The 26,218-nt window shown below is 37.9% G+C and overlaps 1 protein-coding gene across 1 annotated transcript in view; it reads right to left on the bottom strand.

The window, feature by feature from the left end:
• Window positions 1-22,633: 22,633 nt before the first annotated feature.
• The window catches only part of IL1RAPL1 (interleukin 1 receptor accessory protein like 1), a gene marked incomplete at both ends in the record, with an annotated part of 1,135,095 nt that continues 1,131,510 nt past the window's right edge, over window positions 22,634-26,218 (bottom strand). The window contains 2 exons of the mRNA XM_079727212.1: window positions 22,634-23,352; window positions 23,798-23,968. Coding sequence (XP_079583338.1) covers window positions 22,634-23,352; window positions 23,798-23,968 — 890 coding nt within the window. The remainder of the gene's footprint in view (window positions 23,353-23,797; window positions 23,969-26,218) is intronic.

The raw sequence follows: 26,218 nt of genomic DNA, 5'->3' as shown, positions 1-26,218 counted from the left end.
TCCAACGAGTGGTCTATACTGGAGTACAAACGACTGGCACCCTTGTCATAACATGGGACAACTCTAAAGAACCATCTCAACTTCACAGTTCCCCATGGGTGTCAGCTGAGGTCTTTTGTGGAACTGCACCAGAGCCCAATTTCTTCCCCTGATCTATGGATTAAAATATAAATTGTATGCCCTGTCCTTATCTCCAGGATACAGTGGAGCAAGGATAGAAAACCACAATTTAAAAAAATACATTTGGAAAGAGAATAAGAAACAGAGATGTTACCGGTTTATGGAAATTCTGAAATCCTGGCAGGCAACACTATAAAGATTCCAGCACTCTACCACCACAAATGGGGACTTCTGTAACACTGAGCTATCGCTGAGGACAGTCCAGCCACAGTCTATACTTTTCTGGCTCACTCACTTCAGGCATCAACAAATGCCCAGTTTTGACTTCATGGACTATGAGTGGAAGTGATGTAACTTTTAGCAGTGAGGTTGGAACGGGCTCCTGCATACTCATAGCTTGTCTGAGACCTAGGGGATGGGAGAGCTACAAAATGGAAAAATTCCAACAGTTAGGATTAGGTCTTAGCTGACCAGGAACTCCTACAGCAATAAAATTTGAGTGAGTTAGGCCCCTGGATATGTTTAAGTTGTCGTAGCACCTAGCATTACATAACCCACCTAGATACCTTCTATGTGTCATATCAATACATATAATTTAATCTTCACAAAACACTCTGTGGTATTATCTGTTTTACAGGTGAGAAAAACGGAGGCTCAAATAGATTAAAACTAACTTGACAAAGGTCCATAAAAAAGTTGAGAAGCTAGGACTGAAAATTATGTTTCCCCAAATATAAAACTCATGCCATTTTCTTTATATTATGCTAGTTTTCATTAAAAATCTGGGAGGAAAAGGAGAAGAAAGAAGAGGGGGAGAAATATAATTAGGAGGACCAGAGTGGAATGAGAAGAGGGTGGTTCTGTGCGTGAGGACGCCAACTGAAAATGTGTTCTTCCATTAATGTGGTGTCCTAGAAATCCCGGATAAGGCTCTCAGTGGAATGTCCAGTACGCTATAGATTATTAAACAGACTTTAAAATGAAGAGAAAGAAAGGTTCCAAGTAGACGAGAACTGATGCTATCTTTTTACTCTAAAGGAATCATTGTGCCAATTTACCCTTTAACCCATAGTAAATAAGCATACCCATTTCCTCATCTTCTGATGACCTCATCAACACTTGGTGCAGCACTTCATTAGTATCTGCAGATTTATTTGCATTTGTTCATATTTTTGAAAAAAATATTTCAAAATTTTAGTAAATGTTGCTCTTTATTAATTGGGCAGTTTCCTCATAGCATGAGTGGATTACTCCGACAGGCCTCTGCCTTCATTCTTTTATATTCCTAATCCACAGTTACTTTCAAAATCATCCACAGAGTGATACGACTGAGCCCAGTTTCAAGCAAAGATTTGGGCTACTTTCCTTAACGGTGACTCAGTTTGACTGCAATTGTATTCTACTTGGAATCTCTCTGGGGCACACGTGGTATTTTGCTAAGACTTCTGGCAGCACAGCTGCATATAGTTCAGTGGATAATACATACTTCTTGATGGAGGAGTTCAGAGAGACTCTATTTAATTGTACTTTCCATTGCTTGCTGCTGTGTACAAAAGAACAAAGTAGGGAAGGTTCATCTTTTCCTCTCTAAGGTGCTGGTTTGCATATTTAAATATTCTGTGGAGGCTCTCCCAGTTGCAGCTCAGTGGCTAATGTTTAAGCACATATTTGCATTTGAAAAAAAAGTTGCGAAAAGGAGGAAAATATACATTTGATCAAAGAAATGCTAACGAGAATTTAACATAGCTTTGACTTTTCCATTCTTGTTCAAGGTGTTAGCATGACCTCTTGGGTAGAGAACTATCTATGGTTTGTTCCCAGTTCTGGGGACTTCATGTAGGAAATAACTGATCTCTATGTGTTTTAGAATCTTTATCTACGGAGTGATCCCTGGGGTCTCTGCTGATGGGGGTTTGGCATTAGCTTATTATTAGTAAAAGGAAACCTTAATATAAAGTCTCCCCTAGTGTTCGGCTGCATCCCACAGGCCTACAAGGCCTGTGCCTGCCCAACTTCAAGACCAAAGAAAGAGCCCGGAGTCAGCAACAGAGACATCAATGGTTTAACGGACGGGGGAGCTGACCTGTCTGAAGCACGGTCCTGGAGCGACACCCCAGCGGCAGGACATGGCGGCAGTCTTCGCAGCGGCAGGACATGGCGGCAGTCTTCGCTCCCTGGGCAGGGCGGCGGCAGAATTACCAGTTATCAGGGAACTAACAGCAGGTGGGCTCATTAGTTACCAGGGAAACCATCAGAGGGGCACGCCCCTCACCGCCCCTTTGATGAAAACAAGCAACAGCTGCGGCCCAGGGCCAGTAGTAGGAAAGTCAGTCATGTGCATGGGGTAGAGGTGAAGCAGGCACTGGTCGGGCAGGGGAGGTACAGAGAGCAAGAGAACAGCCATCTTGAGTGGCCTGACCATATCCTCCACCCCTACAGACCCTGCACGACCCTTACCATCTTGGTCCACCCCTCTTCCACGATATCCCTGGGGTCAGATATGCGGAGGGGCACTGCAGCCAGATACCACGAATACAGTACAGACAGCAGCAGCCGAAGAGTATCAAGAGTAAGGGGCCTAGGGACTTCCCTTGTGGTCCAGGGGTTAAGACTACGTGCTCCCAACGCAGGGGGCCCAGGTTCGATCCCTGGTCAGGGAACTAGATCTTGCCTGCTGCAACTAAAAGATTCCACACAGGGCACCGAAGATCCCACGTGCCGCAACTAAGACCCGAAGCAGCCAAGTAAATAAATAAATACTAAAAAAAAAAAAAAAGAGTAAGAGACCTAGTATGCTCAGAAGAGTCATTTGGCACAATGTGGAGAAATTCTGGAGCCAAACGCTTACCGGGTCAATGGAGAGGGAGTCAATGGCAGCAGTGCCCTGTCCAGTTATAAGGAAGGTAAGGCCACCCCTGGTTTTCACAAACCCAGAGCCACCCCCATGGGGAGGGGTGGGCCCTGGCTCTAAAAGAAACATTCTGGTGGCCTAGCCAGGAGTCAGCGGTCACAGTACAGGTCTGCCACCCCATGCTATGTTGAGTGCCATTAGGGGTGGACCCATCAGGTTTTTCCAAACAAAACAGTTAATCCCACTAGTTGGACTTGGGTGTCCAAAAGCCCACCTACACCATTCCACATAGCATAGCCCAGGGGGGCTCATGGCAGCCAGTTGTAAAGTAACGTTTACCAGTGGGGGTCTTTCTGACATATTGGCATATGGGACCGGAAGATGGTGAGTCTTTCCCCCCCATTGTCAGTAGCACCGACATAGTCACATTAGCCCGTTCGATTTTTCATGGAAGTCCAGAGGAGGACGACAACACCATCTCACTGTACATCCAGCAATTAGACTCATTTCGCAGTGAGGCCAGTGTTGCTGCTCAGTCCTCAAATAGATTTCCTCCCTCAGGCTACGGACAATATGTAAGACATCTAACAGGCACGACACAGGGGAGATCATGACAATTTAGCAAAATACAAGCAGTAACCACACTCAGAGATAATATGGCACCTGCCTGTGGTGTTTGTCCTAGTCTGCAATATAGTTCAGAAAACTCAACTTTTCAATAATATAAGAACGTGTCTAAAATCAGGTATACAATGGCCACCTAGTTTTACCTTGGATGTCTGAACCACAGCTACTCCATTTTGACTTTCAAACATATTCCCTTCCTCAATGGCCAAAGCAGACATACAGTGCATGTCTGAAAGGCCACAAATCAGGCTGCTCTGGTCAGTAAAATTTAAGTTAAACCATATATAAACCATAATGACTTCCCCATACCTCAATACGTGCAGACTTTTCCAGCATTTCGCCTTTCGATTGCAAATCTTCCAACAGAAAGCACTGTTGATAAAATATTTGTCCTGCAATGCGGGCGTGCTGGCTCCTACCCTAGGTTCAGATCATGTCCCTTGGTGCTAGGCCTCCTTTATATTTGCCTAGTCATTCATGTTGGGGGAAAGCTAGTCAGATCTCATGAACAGGCTCTGAGGTATGTTAATGGGGAGACACTTTATAGGCTATACATTTTATCACTTATACCCGCTGTCACACAAGCATTGTACATGGGCTTTTAGCAGCAGACTAAAGCAAGTAGTGTCACACTTCATGAGTAGCTATACTCTGTGACAATTTCACTAATTTTCTTTCCATCCAGAACACCAGGGCAAAAGTACGGTTAGCACAATAACTTTCATAAATACAGACCTCAATTAAACAGAACTAGAATTTAACATCCACTGAAACATAATCTTGTTCTCTCTAAAATTACCCTCATCTCCAAACACAGCCAATCAAAACGAATTTGTTTGCAAAATAAGTCTGGTCAATAGATCACATAGGCTCCTCCAAACTGCCTGAGGGGGAAGTCCTCAGGAGTCTCAGACTGAATTCCCAAAAGGCCTCTCAAGGCCAGCAAAGCCATGCCAAAGGCCTGCTATCAGGCTCTGCCTTGGTGGATTTTTCTCTTCTAGAAGTCCCCAAAATATCAAGATTCCTGCGCATGCCAGGAGACAGTCTTTTCCATTCCCCTGATAAGGCTGCTCAGAACACAAGAGTCCCCAGTTTCTGGAGGGACCAGGCAGAGAAAAAAAGGAAAATGCTTCAATTCTACCCACAGGTGTAGTTTACCAAATTGCTGTAATTCATAACCAACTTGAGGGGAAGGGCTTCCCTATATATGGAAAACACAGATCAAAACCAGTAACATTCGAGACAAAACCCATAAAAATTAAAACTATTTTCACCAGTTCACTCAGTAACCAATCCTTCTGTTAACTTTTATGAAGCCATCAGGTCTTCCATTAGGATTCTTTAAGTTCGTACCCAGTTCAGCAGTATAATCTGACACTTATCAGAGACCTGTTATTGTCAAAAGATCCTTCCTATGAAGCTTCTTGAAGATGAAGCGCTTTTGCAGAAGCATCAGGGTACAAAAATAACTATCTATAAATGACGAATGACTTAAAAAGGCACGGTTAAACTCCTGATCACAATGTAATTGATAAAGAAACTTGGTTGCAAGAATTATGACTGATTATAACCTTAAGCCTTGAAAACCTTAATGTCTGGCAAAAACCAAGAAGCAAGTAATTGTGCATTTCCTGATTGGAAAACTTAACGCTTTAGTCTACCTCTCTTAAGCAGGCAACGGCAGGTAAACTGAGACCCGCTCAGCAATTAATGTTCTAATATTTTATCCTATTTGAAATGACCCAGAGAGTCAATGAATTCTCTTCATTTAACTTAGTGTAGTTTCAAGTTACCAAAATCTGGAGAGACTATTTTAGACAGACATTCCCAAAACATAATTATTTCTATAGAGTTTATCTAAAAGCTCTTTTTTTCTCCTTTACTCTTAGAGATCACAGAAGATTCAAGTTCCTGAGAGCCCAGGTCGACCATTTACGCCTCAAAGGCACAAGAGAAATACCAATTCCTTCTAGAAAGCTGGCTTAACCAATTACAGAAGGCTCACTTTGATACAATAGCAGAGCCATTGGAGGGCACCGTTCTCTCGGCAGCCGCCACTCAGCAAGGACGGCCACCACAGGATGCCACATACTAGTGGACAGCCACCCTGGGATCTCCCCGTAACTTTCGGGGTCACCCTTGGAACTCCTGGGCCCCACATGTTAGTGGGCAGCCACTCCTGCATTACCTGCAACTTTCCATCCCCCGTCCTGTATTTCCCGACATCTCGGCGCTCACGGGAGTTTCCTCAGTCTCTCGGCTGCTCTGCCCTGTTGGGCTGCATCCCACAGGCCTACCAAGGCCTGCGCTTGCCCAGCTTTGAGACCGAAGAAAGAGCCCGGAGTCAGCAACAGAGACATCACTGGTTTAACAGATGGGGGAGCTTACCTGTCTGAAGCACGGTCCTGGAGCGACACCCCAGCGTGTGTAGCGGACGGCAGGCAAGACATGGCGGCAGTCTTCTCTCCGCGGTGGAAGAGATTACCAGTTAGAGGGGAATTGACATCAGGTGGGCTCATTAGTTACCAGGGAAACCATCAGAGGGGCACGCCCCTCACCGCCCCTTTGATGAAAACAAGCAACAGCTGCGGCCCAGGGCCAGTAGTAGGAAAGTCAGTCATGTGCATAGGGTAGAGGTGAAGCAGGCACCGGTCGGGCAGGGGAGGTACACAGAGCAAGAGAACAGCCATTTTGAGTGGCCTGACCATAGAATCTTTATTTATCTACGGAGTGATCCCTGGGGACTTTGCTGATGGAGGTTTGGCATTAGTTCATTACTAGAAAAAGGAAACCTTAATATAAAGCCTTCCCTAGTTAGCTCCCTGTTCTCCTGTAAGCAGAGTGAGTTTTTTTTTTTTTTTTTTTTTTTTTTGCGGTATGCGGGCCTCTCACTGTTGTGGCCTCTCCCGTTGCGGAGCACAGGCTCTGGATGCGCAGGCTCAACGACCATGGCTCACGGGCCCAGCCGCTCCACGGCACGTGGGATCCTCCCGGACCGGGGCACGAACCCGTGTCCCCTGCATCGGCAGGCGGACTCTCAACCACTGCACCGCCAGGGAGGCCCCAGCAGAGTGAGTTTTGACTAAGATAAGAAAGAACCCTTATAGGCTGGGGTTGGGGGAGAAGGAAGACAAGATTTTCTTCTTGTATGTTTTGTTACATTTAAACTTAATGGTATTAGTGACCATCTGAGCTTAGACAGTTTTGTTTAGATACTGAAGGCAGTTGTGGACTTCATGTCTTTCAAAGGCCAACCATGTAGTACTTGCATGAGGTGGGACCATGTCCTGGACACCAAGGGTTCAGTCCCATGCATCCTGTCTTCCTCATTGATTCTGTGGTAGTCAGTCTGCAAAGATGGCTTCCAAGAGCCATGCCTTCTGAAATTCATGCCTTTGTGTGGTCCCCTCCCACAATCAATCACAATGAATCTGACTTGACTCAGTTTAACCAACAGAATGTGGTGAAAGTCATGCTGACCCTGAAGAAGGTCTAGTTGCCTTCACTTTTGCACTTTTGGGAAACTGGAGCTGCCATGTAAGAAGTCTAGTACCCAGCTGGAGAGACCACATGGAGAGACCTTGGGGGAGGGACCAAGTGGAGAGTAGAGGCGGAGAACTACAGGAGGAAGGAGAGAAAGAGAGCCATTGTAGCATTTCAGTTTACCCTCCATATGTCTCCATTTCCACTGGTAATATGACACAGCTGCATGAGAGTTCCTAAACGAACCCAGCAGTAGAATAGCACAGCTGATCCTAGTCAATTCACATGAGAGATAATAAAAAGTTTATTGTTTCAAATCACTGGCTTTGGGGGTGGTTTGTTACATAGCAATAGGGAACTAAATCAATACACTGCTCTCAGGCCTCTTTCCCCATGTCTTTCCCATGTCTTTCCTTGCACATCACGGTGAGGTGAGAGGCGAGAGACTATTGCATTGGTTCTTGCCCCAGTATGTGGGCATTACACATTTGGCCTTCTGCTGCCCACACCCACACCCCCAAGAACCACATAGACTCTAATTAGCCAGTTAGATATAGCACATCAAGTCCATACGCTGAGAGTATGTTTTTGGTTTGTTTTTTCTTATAGCCGATTTGGTGACATACTTAGAGATTTGAGAATAAATGCTCTTAAATACAACCTGTTGAAGTCCTTCAATCAGTGATAAACTACAACTCAAAGATGTTTTGGACAATAAAAAAGATGGAATGAAAAGTTACTACAATATATTTTCATTTTACATTAAGACAACCCAAATTTTAAAATGTAATCTCCAACCTGATTTCAGTAATACTAGCTACCCTTTATCTATCACCTACTAGGTACTATGCCTTCTGTATATTACTTGTAACCGGCATTCACAAGGACTCAGCCACATGGCCTTCCTTTTCTTCCTCAAACACACCAAGCTCATTCCTGCCTCAGTGTCTTTGCATTAGTCTGCCCTTCGGATTAATGCCAAGTCTTTTCCTGGTTGTCCCCTTCTCGACTCTAGGTTCAGCCATAATTTTATCTCTTCCAAGTAGCCTTTCATAGCCACTCTGTAAATTAACCTCTTCAGGTAGTCACTTCCTGTCACACCCCCCTAGTTTATATTGTCATTGCATGTATCACTGTCTGAAATTTTCTCATTGATTCGGGAACTTACCTTGTGTGTCACCTTCAAACAGAGAGTAAGACCTGTGAGTCAACAATACTGTCTCTGATTATTTATTATGTCCCCAGCAACCAGAACAATGCTTGACACTAATAAGTAAATGAAGTAAGGAAGGAAGTAACTTTTACAACTTACCTCCAGAGAAGGTATTATTGTCCACTTGTATTTCTCACGTGGAATTCAGGGGTAAAAGAGGTCACATACCATGCTCAAGGTCTCTCAACTTAAAGTAAATGACTTGTCTGCTCTTCAGCCTATCCTGCTGTCCCCTCCAGGGCTTCCATGCGGTTAGGTTAGCAGATAAACAACTCTGTCAAGCACGATCTTAAAGGCGGTCTAGAAAAGACCAAAACAGATGACCTGAGCAGAGCAAACAGCCGCTCTCCTCTGCCAGAATCTCAGAACAAGCCCTAGGAACACTTCTCTGGTGTTTTTTCCCATACAGTTTAAGAGGTAAATGAGGGCTTTAAAGTTTAATTAAATTATTAAACATCATCAGCTCAAATCAATAGGTCTTAATGGTGTAATGAGCTTACTTAACCAAAAATAACATGTGACCAAAAGTTGAAAAATAAGGTTGTCTTCTGAGACTGATTGCAGACAAAGTGCTTAAGGCGATCAGCTCCCCAAAGCAGATATTGACAAATATCTGAGGAGTTTTGTTAACACTCATATTCCAGGCAGTGAGAACAAGGCATGGCTATATCATCATACTTAGAGCCGTACGATTTAACAGGAGGGTGAGAGGCATCTGGGAGTCCAGAAGGGCATCTGGGAGTCCAGAAGAAGGAAACGTCAGTAGTCAGAATTTGTCTCTGTCTTTCTAGTTCTGTGTAAGGAAGAAAATGCCCAGAACAGAGACTTTGCATAACAGCTGTATCTCAGTGGTGGAGATAGATTTATCATGACAACTGACATTAAGTTCTTTCTACTAAGTTTCCTCTTTATGATTCCACATATTACAAACAAATTTTAGTTATGATGTGACTTTCCTACAAGATGGCAAGAACATTCTGTCCACTATTAGTAATTGTCATTTGCATTGAAGACAGTGTCTTAAAGGCCTGAATAGCATGAGTCTGAACAAGAGAGAATGATCATTCGTAGGTCTGTTAACAGATCTTGGCTTAGACAACTCAAGATCATACTCTCAGACCCTTAACCATGAAGGCTTACTTAAGTGCTATCCCAGTGGTCCTACCCCGAGCTGTCTCACTGAATATGTTGACACTATCACAGAAAAATTGAATTCTATAACGACAATACAGAACTGGGGTTTATCTACATGACAACCCACCAGCACAGGAGCAGAGATGCTTGGAACATTAGAGGAAGAAAAAAAAAAAAAAAGACACTTATGCCCTCTCTGTGTGTGTGTGTGTGGGGGGGCTGGGCAGTTGAAGGAAATTTTTGTCTTCTTTTTTTTTTTTTTTAAAGACACAGATTATAGAGATGGAATAAAGAGGAGGACTCTATGTTATTAATTTCGCCAAATTCTTAGATGAATCATAAGAAAAAAAGGAGGATGTGTTAATACATTTCAGTCAGTAGGACAATTGTTGGGGGGAAGAGTAAGACATTGAGTCAACTTCTATAGGTTAATGTTTCATCATTAGTTTTATTAATTTAAATACTCTTTTTCTTTTCCAAATAAATGCCTGTAATACTTTTTTGAGCAATTGCATCCACCCACTCTTGATTTTGGCATTTCCCCTGGGTGTGACCTAATACAGTAATAACTGCACAGTTTTACACAGATGCTCAAAATATAGAATAACTGTGCATCACTAAGAAGTAGCAATACTTGCCATGGGTGTAGGAATGTCTGTGATGAACCAGAAATTAGGTTTTCATTTTAATGCCCTTGGCCTCTTGAAAAAAAAAATTTTTACCAAAAAAAAAAAAAATTCTGTATTAGTCCAGCACTTTTTCCACACCCCATAGTGCTGTAGGTATGATACTTCATGTCTAAAAAATGTGATTCTTTTTCTGGTTTTCTTGTCACAAGTCTTTTCCCCAGCAAAAAAGGCTTATTTTCAGTTTCCACATTTTTTTCTTGATTGAAAGTTTATAGAACCTTCTTAAAACCACTTACTGGATAATACTTATAAAAGCATGTATGAAAATCCACACATCTTATCTGGGACTATTGTCTTCTTAAATGATCAAGCCTCTCATTTTAATCTTTAAGAGACATTTTTAGCCTTGTAGATACTCCTTGGTCTCCAAATCAGCTCACAATCACATTTATAGATTTCGAAGCAGGGCATTTAACTAAATACAGGTACATTATAAGGATACCTAAATATTTTTTTCAGAGACTGAAAGTTTATATATATATACCAGCACACCATTTTTGTAAATATGTTCTTTCTAATAAACCTTGTAACATTTTTAGCCCAGGACATACATTCCCTAATAGCCAGGTACACATAGAACCTTTTATTAATTCAAGAACTTTCTTTATATATTAGCTTTGATGTCATAAATATGTAATAAGAAGTATGAGGTGCTATTAAATTGTCTTATTGTTCTTAATTTTAGAAAATAAATATAACTTTAAACTGAAGCATGAAGAATAAAAATTTTCCTAAAATCAAAACACTTTTCTTAAAATGGATATATGTTCATGCATCAAATGGCAAACCACATTTATATAATTATTTTTAGCATTATACTCACAAAAACGGAACTTGCTATTGTTTTCGAAATCTACTGGCATTGAGTAAAAGAAGTTTGCATACTCAACTTATTCACATTGCTTTATTTTTGTTGTTCTTGTTGTTCGTATTGTTCAGTTCACAAAAAAAAAGGTACTTCAAGTCATCATATCCTCGCATTTAACCAGTGAAAGAATAATCTTGAAAGAAAACATTTTACAAACTAGACACATACCCTGTTTATTTTCTCTGTAAAATGCACTCCATAAAGCAAGTCCATTTTTTAAACCTTTGCCGATATTATACAAAAATATTATTACGCAAGTAATAAATTTATCTTTAAACATCCAACTTTTTTGAAATTTAAAGCACACACCAAAAGTTATTATTGTTAATTTTTAGTCTAAACATAGAACACCTTGTGCTTATACAAACTGCTGTTATCATGTGCTCATATACTCTTTACATGGATCTGGCAAATATACTCTGCCATTATGCATTAAATTATGTAAAAAAAAGTATAATCAGTGCAGAACTTGCCTATTTTTAAACAATGTTCTTTAACCATCCTCATCTATATTTGTTATTTATATAATTTCTTTTTGGAAAAAATTTTAAGGCAAGTGAAATCAAAATTACAAAATCACTATCTCTATTGCTAACTTATGCAGCATTCATAGTTAGTGAGTGATCTCCTTCCCTCTTAAAAATAAAGTACAAAATGCTAAGTATGTTATGCTTGCTACAGTCAATTATGTAGTCTTACCTATTAAGCCGTAGTGAAAATCTTTAGATATCAACACAAAAGTATACTTCTTTAAAGATCTTTAAAGATATCAACACAAATGCTACACCAGCAGGAATCTGCTATCCCCTTCCTGTAATTTCTCGTCGCATGTCCAGTTTTCTCATGAAAATACACAGCAAGTTATTCAGATGCCCATTTTGAAGATGACTATGACTACAAGGTCGCCTGGTGGCACAGAATACTTAAGGTGGAGTACTCATAAGATTGTCGGTTGTAAATTCACTTAATTCTATGTGTTTCTATTTCACTTCAGTGATGGCATGGATTCTGTAAAGTAAGAGAAAACTAAAAAAAAAAAAATCTTATCAGTAACTGTATCTCTAAAGTTAAGCTTTGCTGAGGACACGTTATTTGCTATGGACATAATTTAAGTGAAATCTGAAAAAATAAGATATTTCACAGCCCTGGAAAAATAAAATCAACTAAAATAGGAAACTCATGGTAATAACTTTGGTGCTGTCATAGGCTTTTCTTATGATAGTTGCTGAGTGCAATGCCTCCCCCTTTTTATATAAATAAATAACTCAGGGCTACCACGTAATGGAAAAAGTAGGAAACGGAAACAATCACAGAATTTTTATGGGGAAACAAGAATAAGCTGGCTCTCTCCTTTAAGATAAAATGCACGTTCTTAAAGTGAGTTGAACAGAAACTTGGGTATTTATTTTTAGCCTGGGCCAAAATGATTCACTGGTAATTTCCTGATGGAGTTCATTATCTTGGGAATTCATATAACTGTTTATTTAATGTGGTACATATATTGATTAAGGTTATTTAAATGTAATGCTAGTGTGTTTTCGATTAGAGTACACACGCCTTACACATGCACGCACACATGTAGACTAATTTAGCACACTAAATACTTCATGTTGTCAAAGTTGACTGTTTCGAACTGCTGTTGTCCAGAATGCGTTCTGAAACTAAATCCAGCTCAACTGGTATATTGTCTCAGTTTAGTATAGAAATAAAAAAGGCTTTATTGCACTCAGTAAAATTCTACTGTTGAATATTATTTTTTGGACGTTCTAGTGTTATAAAACTCTAGATGGTAAGCGGGCCTACAGTGGCTGTGGAAGTCATTAGCATATGTGTGGGAAAACTTAAACCAATTCTCTAGAAGAAACTCTTTGATGTGGCTAATCCACAAAGCATGTATAAGAATATTTTCTCTTAACTAACAGAAGCCTTGTCCTTGAAATTTGCATTTACGATGAGTGATGTGATTAGTTTGTGAGAATCAGACATCAAATAGGACATTTCTTCTTAAGAAACAGAAGCTAGCAACCTCATCACTGGTACTCATTCCTGGCATAACAAGGAACATAAAGATCAACATTAGCCTAATAAGACAAATCTATGTGGCTGGAAATATATTGTCAGAATAAGTGATTGAGGTATGAAATAAAGAACCAACTGGTTTGTCACTGTTGTGTAGGTTGTCACTTTTCTGAAATAATGAGAGATGATGCATTTAATGTATCATCCCACATAGAATTAACTAAATTTTTTGGCGCTGGATGAATATAGTCTTGGACTTTACGTCATTCACTAGATATGGTTCCCCAAATTACATGATCATAAACATTTCCTGGAATTCCATTGCTTTGGAGTGTGAGCCAGTAATCTATGCTTTTAACAAATGCTACAAGCGATTCTTATGCTAAAGGACATTTGGAAAAGTCTTCATTAGAGTTCATCTTTGAATGAATTCATTGTTAATGTGAGGAAAAATAATTGTTAATTAAGTCCAAAAAATTTAGTACATTTTATACTGATGTATTTATTTTCACAACCAATATCTTTGGTATCCCTGTGTAATTTTGTCATTTTTCTTCCTTAACAGAAATGGAAGTAACAGTAGATCTGTAGTCTCTTAGAAGGAAGGTGTGTTTTTAATTAACACTTAACTATTAGCTTTATTTGCTTCTTCTACGATGGTACAATTACTTTTTTGAAGTCATATATTTCATGACAAAGTTGGTTTTCTTGACTAGTTCTTTTTTTGTCCTTCTTTTCGAGAAATTCTCAAATAAAATGTTGTTGTCTATATAGTTCAGCTCTTTTCAGGACTTCTTCATTGTGAGTTCTGGTGGACAAACTGGGAGGAATTATTAAAAAAGGAAGACCCAGTTTATGGTGATATTCATCTGCTGCAAACTTTAATTTTGTATTCCAAAGAGTAACAGCAGTAGTAATGACAGAAACAATAAATCCTACACGTGTGTTGCTCAAAGAGTCCGGGGATGGGGGTACGGGGGTCCTTGGGCCACCACATTAGAGTCACCTGTGGAGCTTATTAAATACATAGATTCTGGACCCCACTCCAGTATTATTGGCGTTCAATCTGAATTTCCATCTTTAACGAACTTTCCAGGCAATTGTTCTGGAGTCTAAAATTTGAGACCCATCTGTTTCGCTCCTATAGTTTTCAACTCTGGTTGTCTTATAGAATAACCTGGAGGGTTTATTAAACAAACCAACCAACTGACTAACTAACAATAGGGACAAACTTCAGACTAGTATCATCTGAAATCTGTGGGACTTCAGGAGTGTTTAAACCTTTCCAGGTGATTCTAAGTGCACCTAGGTCTTGGAATTATTACTAGTAGGCCCATTAGAAGGATGCTATGAAAGAACTATCTCACTCCTCACCAAACCTTTACGGCACAGTATCAAACATGCCAAAATCATAACTTCTATTCATACATTATAACATTTAGCAATGAATTTCCCATTTTATTGAGGAAAAGCATGCTGAGACCACTGAAAAAAAGGATTTTCATTCAGAGCCCAGTTTTCCTTTCAAGTTCATAGTTGTGTAAAGTTTTTTATTGCCAAGGACAATAGAAGAACTGAGATATTTCATTGCTTAATTTAAACCAGCTTTTCATTTTCATAATTTTATAGTTCTGTTTGTCATATACATAGGCTTTTGGCATGTTCTGCTCTCTGATTTTTGGGACATTCTCCTTTTATTGGTTTTGTTTCCCAGAAGGTAGAAATTGGACTGCCTTAGCAGTTTTTCCATAATCCAGTCATTTGTGAACCATCTTGATGACTTTTGCCATATATCACCTTTCCTAGACTCTTATTTACCTATGTTTTTGTTTAAATCATTTAGTATATATTATTCTACCAGAAATAGTATCCACAAGGTCAAGTTTGATCTACTACTTAAGTTTTTTTTTAATTCTAACACATTTTAAATCAAATACATAAATATTCAAATAAACACTTCCCTCTGTGTACCATCTCAAACCAACATAACACTGGAATAAAAATCCCTAATTTGGGCAAACAATTGGCTAAATTATTCATCAACTTCAGATATTCTCGATCCTTCAGAACTTCACCCACCCTCCCCCCCACACACATCAATATCACTGGGCATTCAACAATGACTGAAAATGTAAGCTTAATCAAGCAATTTGTTTGCATTACTCTTACAGGCCATACATACATGTTAAAAATCCCACAGCAGTGATTAGTTTACTACTATTTTAATTCTCTGAATATTCGCCTCCTTCTATGTTTCTATTTTTCCAGTAAATGAAGATCTGATATCAACTAGGAATCTTCTAGAAATAAGTAAGATGTTCCTTGACTATCAGTCTTTTAACCAGCTGTTAATAATATGAGTGTAATTGAAAGTTCCTGAGAATTTATGTGTGTGTGTGAGGCGCACACATAGTCCCAAATATTCTTCAACTATAGAGTTCTTTCTTGATATTTTTAATAATATGTCAGGTCCTATGAGTCACAGCTTAAAATACAATATAGAAATTATACACTGAGTCATAATCCATATAACATTTTACTTTTTCAGTAGAAGTTATTTTTTCACACTGAAAAATCCTACTGAGGTAGAAATGACTTTGTGAAATTTTAAATATATTAATTACTTTGAAATCCAACCTGAAATAACCTTACAGTTTTTAAAAAAATATTACTTTCCATTTTTCATAATGATTTATCTCTGCTTTATCTTTAATAAGTGTTTCTTAAAAGGCTGTCCTAAGACATGAATTTTGCCTAAACAGCCCATTTGTTCTAAAAGGTTTATGGTTGTTTACTTGTTACACTTGTGATGGAAAGATTTACCACTATTCCCCTCCCCCCAAATAAATAAATAATATTAATAATTTTATTTATCTTTAACATAAAATGAAAAGTAAGGCCAAAAACATTTCCCTTTAGGAATAACTGTGCACTACAACTCGGTGGAAACAGAGTTAAAAATCATAAAGTGATTAAAGATTTTGGTCGCTTTAAAATATTACCTGAGGGGACTTTATTTTAAGGTCCTTATGTGAGTAGTACCTTAAAAAGAAAGGAATAAAATACCTGGGGAGCAAGAAGTAAGGAAAAGAAACAGCAAAGAGGATTCACGTGTTATCATTCCTTTCATTTCTGTTCCTGAAATAATTTTATGATATAGATGAAGGGAAAATGCAGAATTTAACCTTGAAAAGATCATTAACGTGATAATTACTTTTAAGTGACTGAGTTTGTGATTCAAACTTCTCACAAATCCAGTAGTGAAAAAAAGAGGGATTGTAAGTGGACTTGACTTTTTAACAGTGTTTTTCTTTTTGTTCAGCCAATTGGCCATTTCTTAAGTCCCCTTCTCCATAATCATAATAGAAATTAAGTCTAAGAATTATAAGCTTATACAGACATAAACAAGAGAGGGAAAGAAAAGTATAACAAGAGTTGTCAAATTAACGAAGGTACTTACAGAGGTTCCAACAACACATTATTTAATTTATTTTCATCTATGATCAGGTAGAAACCAGAAGAAACATTTGTAGCTTAATAAATAATTTAATTTCTTGAATTTCTATGTAACATATAAATTTATTTTTACAGGATATATAGAGAGCATACTCATAGAGAGCAACAGACTTATGAAACGACTGTAAAACACAAATTATAATTCAAGTTTAAAATTTCTCAATTTTACACTTGTATTTGTCTATTTTCCTATTGTTAGTGAAAGCAAACCCAAATATATAATTTTAAGTATTCCAAGAAAAAAAGGAGTGCCTCCATCACCTACACGAGTTACATACATTCTAGATTGTACAAAATCAAAGAGGGTAGGCAAAACTAAAGGGAAACACTAGGGAAAATGCACTTTTTACTGACTGTTGAACATATCTGAGAGTGTCTGAGTTTAAAATTTGACTTGAACACCAGCAGAGGAAAATGACTAAACTCATTTTCCTATTTGGGTTCTCTCAAACTCTGAAAATGTAAAAGTTTTTACAATTCAATAGCAGATTATATGAACATATCTCCACTACTTTGGTCGAAAGAACACACTAAGGAGCATACCAGGAGCATATGTTGCAAGGAATATGGACAACTGTCCACATATCCTAACAGAAAGATGTCTTCATCCCAGTTGAGAATTAACCTAAAACACTCACATCTGATCTCCCCAAATTTAGTCTCTCATTGACTAGTAAGGATAGATCCGAATTACTTTGCCACATGTTCATGCACTATGTAATATGTAGTTTTACATTAAATTTTTTTTTAATGACCAGCATGCCCTTTGAAATTTAAGGTTATCTGGACTATGAAGACTGAAATTTACACAACATTAATATTACATATCAGAGTCTCAAGTTCATGTGCAGTTCTTCGGTTTCTATTCATTTAGTAGTGGAGGGAATACAGTGTAATGACTTGCCTTTGTTAGAAAGAGAATTCCTTTCGGGCTGTAGACCCTGGGGGATGCATCAATGAGGGTAGTGAATGGTAGAAAAAACAATAGTGTCTTACTTAACTTTAATGAACGATTCAGAAACATGAGTTTGCCAGTGGATTCAGAGACTAATTAGAGGAACATCTACTAAAGGGAAAAAGGAAAGTTTTCTTTTTATGTATCTTATGTGTATATAATGGAGAGATGTTTTGTGTTCTGAGCCTGGAAGGAAGAAATGATACTTGATGTAAAATTAGAGCTGAGTTCCTTCTTTTTAGTCTGGGCATTTTCTATACATGTGACTGAAGTTTGACGATGACAAAACACATAAGATTAGGATTAGGATTAAGTCATCATCATCATCATCATCCTTCTCTTTACTCAAATTTAGTCAGGTCTTACAGCTCCCTGTGACAGTATCTTAATTAACACAGCACAAACTTTCATCTTGCTGCCCATAATGAGTAAAAAGTAAAACTTGAAATAACCACCACCTAACTTCAGTTCATTCTCAAAATTCTTCATATTACCCTAAAGTTGTATCATAAATCCTGAAACTGGCATAAGCACAGTTGCTGAAAACCAAGTATAAAACCAATTCTAAATCTTGGCATAAGAAAACTGGGTCCCTTTGGAAAAACAGTCAAATGGCTGTTTCTTCTACTCCTGCACTAAATTAATTCTTCTTAGTTTTGTTGTAGGAGGATGATTAAATCAACCCATAAAAAAGTTTAAAAAAACAAGGCCTCATGCCACATTGCATGATTTCACATCCCCCCACCCCCAAGTATCTTTTGAGTAAATTAAGAAATGAATAAACTATCAACTCTTACTTATTTGGGCATGAATTACTTGTCATCAATCAAAGTTTTTCCTCACTGTAAACCAATCCTCCCACAAAGCTGGGTCATGTTGGAAGAGGAATTGCCTCTGTTTGTTAAAAGAACAGTCATCCCCTGAATTTTCATGAATAAAGGTAAGGAATAGTACTCACAACAGTGCCTACAAGACATGTGGTTTATCTAATGTCAGTTTCTGAGAATATGCTCTAAATTGAAACATCGATAGTTTTTTAGGTGATGGATGTCTTTGAGACTAACATCCCAGAAATCAGTTTTGTACACATTCACAATTCTGTCTGAAATTTCAAGTGCTCTGTTATTTCCTTTAATCCTTTTTACAGACTCAAGGTGTCCTTAAACCCAAGTTTAAGGTCTGTTGTTAAGGATAATGCAAATTTAACTGGTTACTTTCTTTGTTCAGAACAATAAAGTGGGAAGGGTTAGTGATAAGGCAAGGAATAGCTCTGCTTCTATTGACAAGCTGCTCCTTTTTAGGGAACTCAGTTGCATCATCATCTCTTTGTAATGACTGTGTATGTTGTTAAAAAAATTCTTCAGCAATAGGGAATATGTAGGTAGGATTTCTAATCCATTTAATAATATTTCACCTCTTTTAATCAACTATAACAATAGTGGGAATAATGACCAAGCAAGTTCAGATCAGGAACAAGGGATTTTCCACTTCTGAGTCTATGTATTCTCTTAGTTCCATTCAGTCATTTTACTTGCACAGTATCAATGGTCTCCTCTGAATTTGAATAAGCTTTCTTCTGGGACTAATGATATAAACTTAAACTAAATTAAAATAAGAAATTAAGCACAAGATAAAAAAATACTTCTTAGAAAAAGGAGAACTAGGGTATCATTCCAGAATCTGAAGGTAATTCACAAATGAATTAATGTTTTCCTAGAAATGGTGATCTAAATTTACATAGATGGTATCTGTCAAAAGTTAATGACTATTCTAGGATAAATAAAACTTACTTGGAGTTTAGGGTCGGCTCTCAGTTATTATTTGTTCTTGTCATAAAATGCTAAATAATATTGAAATAAGGAAAAAAGCAGTATTTAGGTATTTAAGTCAATAGGGTTCAAATACATATACTATGAAGAAAGTAATAAATGCAAAATGGTTGACTGAACAATCAGGGGTTCATCTATAGAACTATAGTAGGTTCAGGTGTCTGAACTCATTGTGTGTTAGATTTATTTCATAAAATTGATCTTAACTTAAATCAGCTGGCTGCATGAGATACAAATTTCTTCTCTGCCCATAGAAGACCTACGGAATGGATTACAAATTAAATAATCAAAGATTTGAGCACCAGTATAAAGGGTAGGACGCTCACAGGCAGCAAGTAGAGGTTACATTAAAGAACCAGGTGGACTTACGAATCTGTAACATGTCACATTGGAGTCTGAGCAGCGAATGATGAAAAACAGGCAATACCAAACAACACACATGTCCAAGTCCAGACGCTGATTATCTCCCTCTGCTTGGCTAACATATTCACACCTTCAACTGTGTTTTTACAGCTAGAATATTCTTATCCCCCATAGTCCCCACCGAAAAAAGAGAAGGATGAAACCTAAGCACTAGGGAAAATACATTTTTTTCTCTCTTTATTGTGAATTCTAACATAACTTTTGTTAAACATAGAGCACGTGAACACATGACAGTTTCCTTCATTTGTTTTCACATGGAGCTGATAGAGGAATACTTGGGAGGAATGTTTCTAAAGCCATAGATAGCTTCTTCTTCCATTTATTTTCTAAAAATATGACAAAGCATTAGAGGAAAAAAAAACGTTTTTTAAGTTGTGAGAATATCAAATATTACCCATCAATCCCTGAATCATGCTATTCAAAGTTCTTAAATCTACACTAAAAATAGAACAAAAAATGTACTCCCAATGCAGCTAAATTAACACCTATGGATGCCTAAAATATGACTGTGGTCTGAATACGTCCTCTACATTTATTCCACACTTTCATCGTGCACTTAGAAAAAAATAAAAAAAAACAAAGAAATAAACCAGGCCATTGCCATGTTTACAGTTTTCTGAGCACTGGGGGAATCTGAAATCCAGTCCAATGAGGTTCACTGCCACCAGTCCCTGACAGGTGTCCATAGTACAAAGTAAACAATGGCCTTCTTGGATTTTGAAAATAACCCAATGTGCAAAGCTGACCTTAAAGTTTATGTGTCCTTGCAGCTTCAGTTCTGGTTTGTGAAAATGTGACACAGGTCCAAGGGGAGCACGGGAATAAAGAACAGATTGTAGAGAAGGACCGAGGCGAGTTGTCAGGGAAATAAGCATTTTTTTAGCTAATAAAAATCAATGCACATACTAAAGATCCTTTACCTTGTCACACAAATATGAGACATTTGCATTGTTACAAAATTCTTATACTCATCTCTCATACATTTGCAATTCAGTTTTACCCTCCCCAGTGAACTCTACTGAAGTTTACATTTTTGTGTGTGTGGCCAACTCATACCTTAGTATTGTGACCAAAAGTGTAGAATTGTTTTCTCATATGCTGGTAGGAATAAACCAAACATACAATACTCACTACACAAGCCCACAGACGATGGCTGGAATGGAAGTTCCTATAATGAATCACTAAAGTAATGCATGAGTTCTATTATCAGTGTTTTCATCACATTGATTTTTTTAAAAAACTAAAAGTTACTTAGGTAATATTTCCCTTTAGCAATTCTGCCCTCTGCAAGTTCCTTTATGATTGATGTTTCATCATTTTCAACATGACTGTGTATTAGCTGCTATGTCATTCAAACATAAAACTAAATGGTAAGAGATGAATTTCCTGGGAGCATCAGCTTTCTGTTTCTGACAGATAGAATTATACAGTTAAAGTAAAACTAATTCTTTATACAGTAAAAATTAATTATTTTAAATACCTTCTCACCTAATTTGAAAACTATTTTGTGTAAATAATGTTTATTTTGAAAATACTGATTTCTGTTGGTATTCATATGTTTGACCTCCTGAGTGCTTATATAAACACTTTGATATTAATAAGTGTTGCTTATGTTCACAAATTGAAACCAAACACTTGATTCTGAATATAGCATTGAAAATTAAATACAGTGAATTAACATTTAAATACAAGGGGACCCCATAATAAGTTTCACAGATTTGCACTGACTCTTTAGAAAATAACATTTTCTATAATACAAGGTGACAAAACATATTTGATGACACATCCTGCCCTTCCCTTTGGTTTGGAAGCCTTCAATGTAAATTTCATTTTGACTTGTGTTGATTCACCCTTTTGAGTTAACTTGCCTGGCATTTGCACATAATCTCATTTGCAGAAAATTATAGAGGGAAAAGAGGAAGTAGAATAGTAAACAAAAACAGCCACAAACACATTCATGCCTTTCCAGGAAGTGATCAAATATAGGGCTTGATTTTTTTGTTTTTTTTTTGTCTTTTTGCTTTTTTTTGTTTTTGTTTCTTTTGTTGTGTGTTTTTATATATATATATATATATATATATATATTTATATAAGGGTACATCAACTCATTTAAAAAATGGAAACAGCACACTCTCCCCCATTTTCCTGCCCTTGATCTTCCCTTCTTAGCACTCTGTAGTGGTCACTGTCAAGTGACTAGCACACTTTTGGGTCTGGAGTGTATTCTGACGAGCAGTGAATTAAATGTTAAGACAGTTAGACCCCCCAACCCCTTCTCAGAATTTACACACCATGCCGCCATTAGAAGGGTAGAGGTGGGGAATGAGGTGGGACAAGGAAGATATTCAGGGCTCTGATTGGCGCGGCCCTCCTATGAACAAGTGTTCTTCTCATCTTTTTTTTTTTCCCCCAAATGGCAATGCTGGCATTCGTTGCACTGCTTTCTGAAGGCCCACATGGCCCTGCTGATCCTAGGCAGAACCCAAGAGAGGATCCGGCGCTCCTTGTCCCATCGGATAGATTTGTCCAAGCACCCCAAGGAAATGTTAAAAGCAAAACAAAAATCAAGGAAAGGAAATAAAAACCCATTCTAAAACTAAACTAATGAAGCAAAAAAGGGTTTTCTATCTATACATAAGTCTCTTCTTTAAAAAAAGGTAAATTTACAAATTCCAAGGACATATAAAACAAAGTCAAAAAATGTAATGGTAAGAGACATGGTAAAACAGGAAGACACTGATGCTACAAAGAAATTGCAAAAAACATATGTACAAGACCCTGTTTTTCCTCGTGTTCTAGAGATTGTAATGCATGTTTTTAACAGCAGCAGTCGAGGATTTAGTTCCAGGCACTGGACTGCAGACTCCACTCAGACTCCCAGGGACGGGGTGTCCCTTGCTTTTCTGTCACCATATCACACTGGATATACTGGTCTCCCTTGGCAACAGCGGCAGGATGGCACTGTTTGTGTGGGCCTCGTCTGGATTCTGCTCCCTGCTCGATTTTGTCTGTGGCCGCTGACCGTTGATGAGTGTCATAGGGATGTTACAATAGGTATGCTGATTTCCCATGGAGGTAAGAGGCAGGGTGCCGGTAGGAGGTACGTCGTACTCATAGCTTCGGTAGTAGTGTTTCTGACGCATTTGTGAATGGTAAGTGTTGTGAAAGGTGGATCGGAGATCTGGATGGGCAGTGGCTAGAGCTGTGGAGGTGGCCGCAGCCATGGAAATGGCTGAGACAGTCTGCAGCTCCCCGAAAGGCCCCTGCTCACTAACATCTAAAGCCTGCTCGTGCGTAATGGGTTCTATCCTCTTAAAAGGCATTTCATATTGTAAACGTTTCCAGAACTTAGAGTTCAGCTTGTTGCATTTTGGTCCATGCCATTTAATAACGGTCAGGAGCTTGATGGTGTGCTTGAGGGCCTCCACCTCCTGGTAGTTCATAACTCCTCGTAGCTCACTGCATTCAATTAGTATCACTTTAATTTCTCCAGTCACAAGCATGTTTCGAAGTCTGGTCTCCAGCTCAAAGATGCTCCAGCCCCTTCTGACTACATAATTTGGGGTCATGACAATAATCAGCCGCTTGCTTTGATCTACACACCTTGCCACATCTTCAATATATGCTACAACAGAGAAGAGGGTTTATCAGAATAAGTACATTGAACATTCGGTCCAGAAAGCCCCAGTAAATTCTCTTTCACACATTAAATGAGAATTGCTGGTTCTTTTTGCTAGGTAAACCCTTGAGAAGATGAAAATAGCCAATGATCACTTTGAACAGAGTATGGGACTTTGCTTCTCTCAAAGATAGAAATGTTTTCCCAGGTACAAATCTCTCATTTGGTTTCTTTAAATGTCAAGGCTTATAACATGAGACGCTTTATAGAATAACAGAAGTAGCTTCCTCAGGGGTATCGACACTTATTTTTCATTTGAACACATATGCCATTTCTTTCTTGAGAAACTGAAAGATGTAGAAGAACTAAAAGTTTAAATTCTGTCTGAAAATGATGATTACACAGACGGACACAAGAATATGCACACTCTTAAATGAAAACATTAACTTACTTCCAGTTGGGATTAAATCTCTATCTGGTATAAACAACTTATATCCATAATGCTTTTCAAGCATATCAGGTAGGATTTCAAGAGCAAAGCGTTCTTCTTCCCCAGTCTCTTGATTCCACTGGTCAGGATCCACTTTGGTGTATGATAAGTATGCATCATAATCTTTATTATCTGTCAAGAACATTACAGAGTAAAGCTGAAGTCACTACTCTACAAAGAAAACAGTAGGACATGAGAACATTCACCTCATTTCATAAATATCTCCAAGTGTTCCACTTCTGGGATGCCAAAGAAATAAGTCTTTATTAATTTTCATTAAGAATACAATAATGCCAAGTATCATGGAATGAATTTGGGGGTATAAAGGAGTCACTATTTTTGTTGTTATTAAGACAGTAGGAGAAAAATTAATGAAAAGAGCAATGAAATGGTAACGCTCAACATTTTTGATGCACAGATCATAGAGAATTTTGACAGCTTATAAAAGCCACATATTTGGATAGTATGTTCTTATTCTACATAAATGTACATTCACCTAATCAAAGAAAGAACAATGAAACTGGCTTGACTGGCTTGAGGAATGGTTTTTAGGTTGTGTGTGTTGTGCTGATTTTCTTTTGGGGAAAAAATAAAATGAAATTTGGAATAATTAATTTTTCTTTGGGAGCTGGTTCTTGGATTTTAGAACTGAGTTTTAGTATGCTGAATTATTATAGAAATACATATTGTTTTCCTGATCTTCATTTACCTTACATGTAAATTATTGCCAAATTATTTTTCATCATGTTAATCAGTTTGACTATAAGAATCAAAAATTATAATACAAATGAATGAAACTTAGTTCTTAAATTTGATTTCTTTCCTCATTCTTCCCCATATTTCATGAGAACTCTTCAAATATTTGATGACTACTATCGTGCATTATTTTTATCTTAACGTAAACATCCCCACATTCTCATTTGTTGTTTCTTAGAATAAGAAGTCATTTATCTTCTGCATAGTCTTATTCTCCAATTTCCTTTTCAGAGTGTGATATCAGGATTCATAATTCACCTCAATTCTAAATACTATCAGTATGCTGAGCCTATCAATATCAATATGCTTAGGTCTCTTTTGTGCTTCTTTCCTAATGATTGTCATTGTATTATTTGATTATTAGATCAAGTTGAATTGAAACAGTCTTAAATTTCAGAACAAAATGAACTGGGCATTTGGTATAGAAAATTTCAAATCTTTGGGGTATAAAACATCAAAGTTACAGGGGCATCCATGACTTGCTCTGGATGGCTTTGGGACACTCCTTTTGACTTCAAAGACACTAAACCTCACTTCTATAACTTGTCATGGAAAACTCAGAAAACTGTTTACTTCACCTAAAGTTAACACAGGCATATAAGAAGCTAGCAATTCTACTATAGGATCCCTGGGGGAAAGAACCTTTAGCTATGGAATATTTTTTTAAAGCACATTTCAGGTAAAAAAAAAAAAAAAGTAATCATCCCTATCATATTTTGGTATTTGGTATTTTCTTTATTTTTCAACCAGGATATAGTTGTACATAGTATAAATAAAATTCAATTTTCACAAAAAATAATAATTATGTTTGTTATACCATGTCTACGCACACATGCCAGCAGTCTATAGTGGTACCATTTTGTTGATGTAAATACTTTAGTTGAGTAAGAAATCATAGAAAATAGCACATAATAAAGCTATAATATAATACCAGTTAGTATTTAATTAAAATGTCCATTTATTAGATAATCACATGCCATATCTATGAGATAAAATCTTCCCCTTTGCAATATGGGTCAGTAGCTTCCAGTTTAGTAGTAGATGTAGACAAGTCAACAATCTATTTCCAGAGGATAAATGTGTTGCAAAGAGTAGTACAGGGGTCATGGGCCAAAGGGAGGACTCTTCAAGCCAGAGTGCAGATTGTAGAATGGTTTCATGCATATACTACTTTCTTTCTGGGAGGTTTTCCTCTTCCAGATTTTTACAAAGTACTGTAAAATGCTGAAGTTTGCTCAGACCTGAGATGTATAATGACTAGATTCTCATTCTTTGCTTTTTGCCTTCTGTAGGCTTAAAATATATTTGACAACCAGATCAATATGAACAACAAAAAGAACAGAGCACTTCTGACTCAGAAGAGATGTAAACAATGGTCCACCAATACTCGTAAGATCCAGCTGGATATCACTTCTGCTTATATGACACTGTTTCTGGCTCCCCTGCCTCTTCAATGGACATCTCTCTTCCAATCCATAAATACTGTCATTTCTCAAGATGTTTTCTGTGGCCTGATTCATTTGTCTTTCAGTCTATTTTCCCTTAAAAATCTCCTTTCCTCCTATGACATCAACAACCACTTCTGTGTAGACGTCTCTCTAATGTAGATGTCCAATCTCGTCTTCT

This window comes from Hyperoodon ampullatus, assembly GCF_949752795.1.
Source record: "Hyperoodon ampullatus genome assembly, chromosome: X".
Lineage (NCBI taxonomy): Eukaryota > Metazoa > Chordata > Mammalia > Artiodactyla > Ziphiidae > Hyperoodon > Hyperoodon ampullatus.
This window is presented reverse-complemented; position numbering and strand designations above follow the sequence as displayed.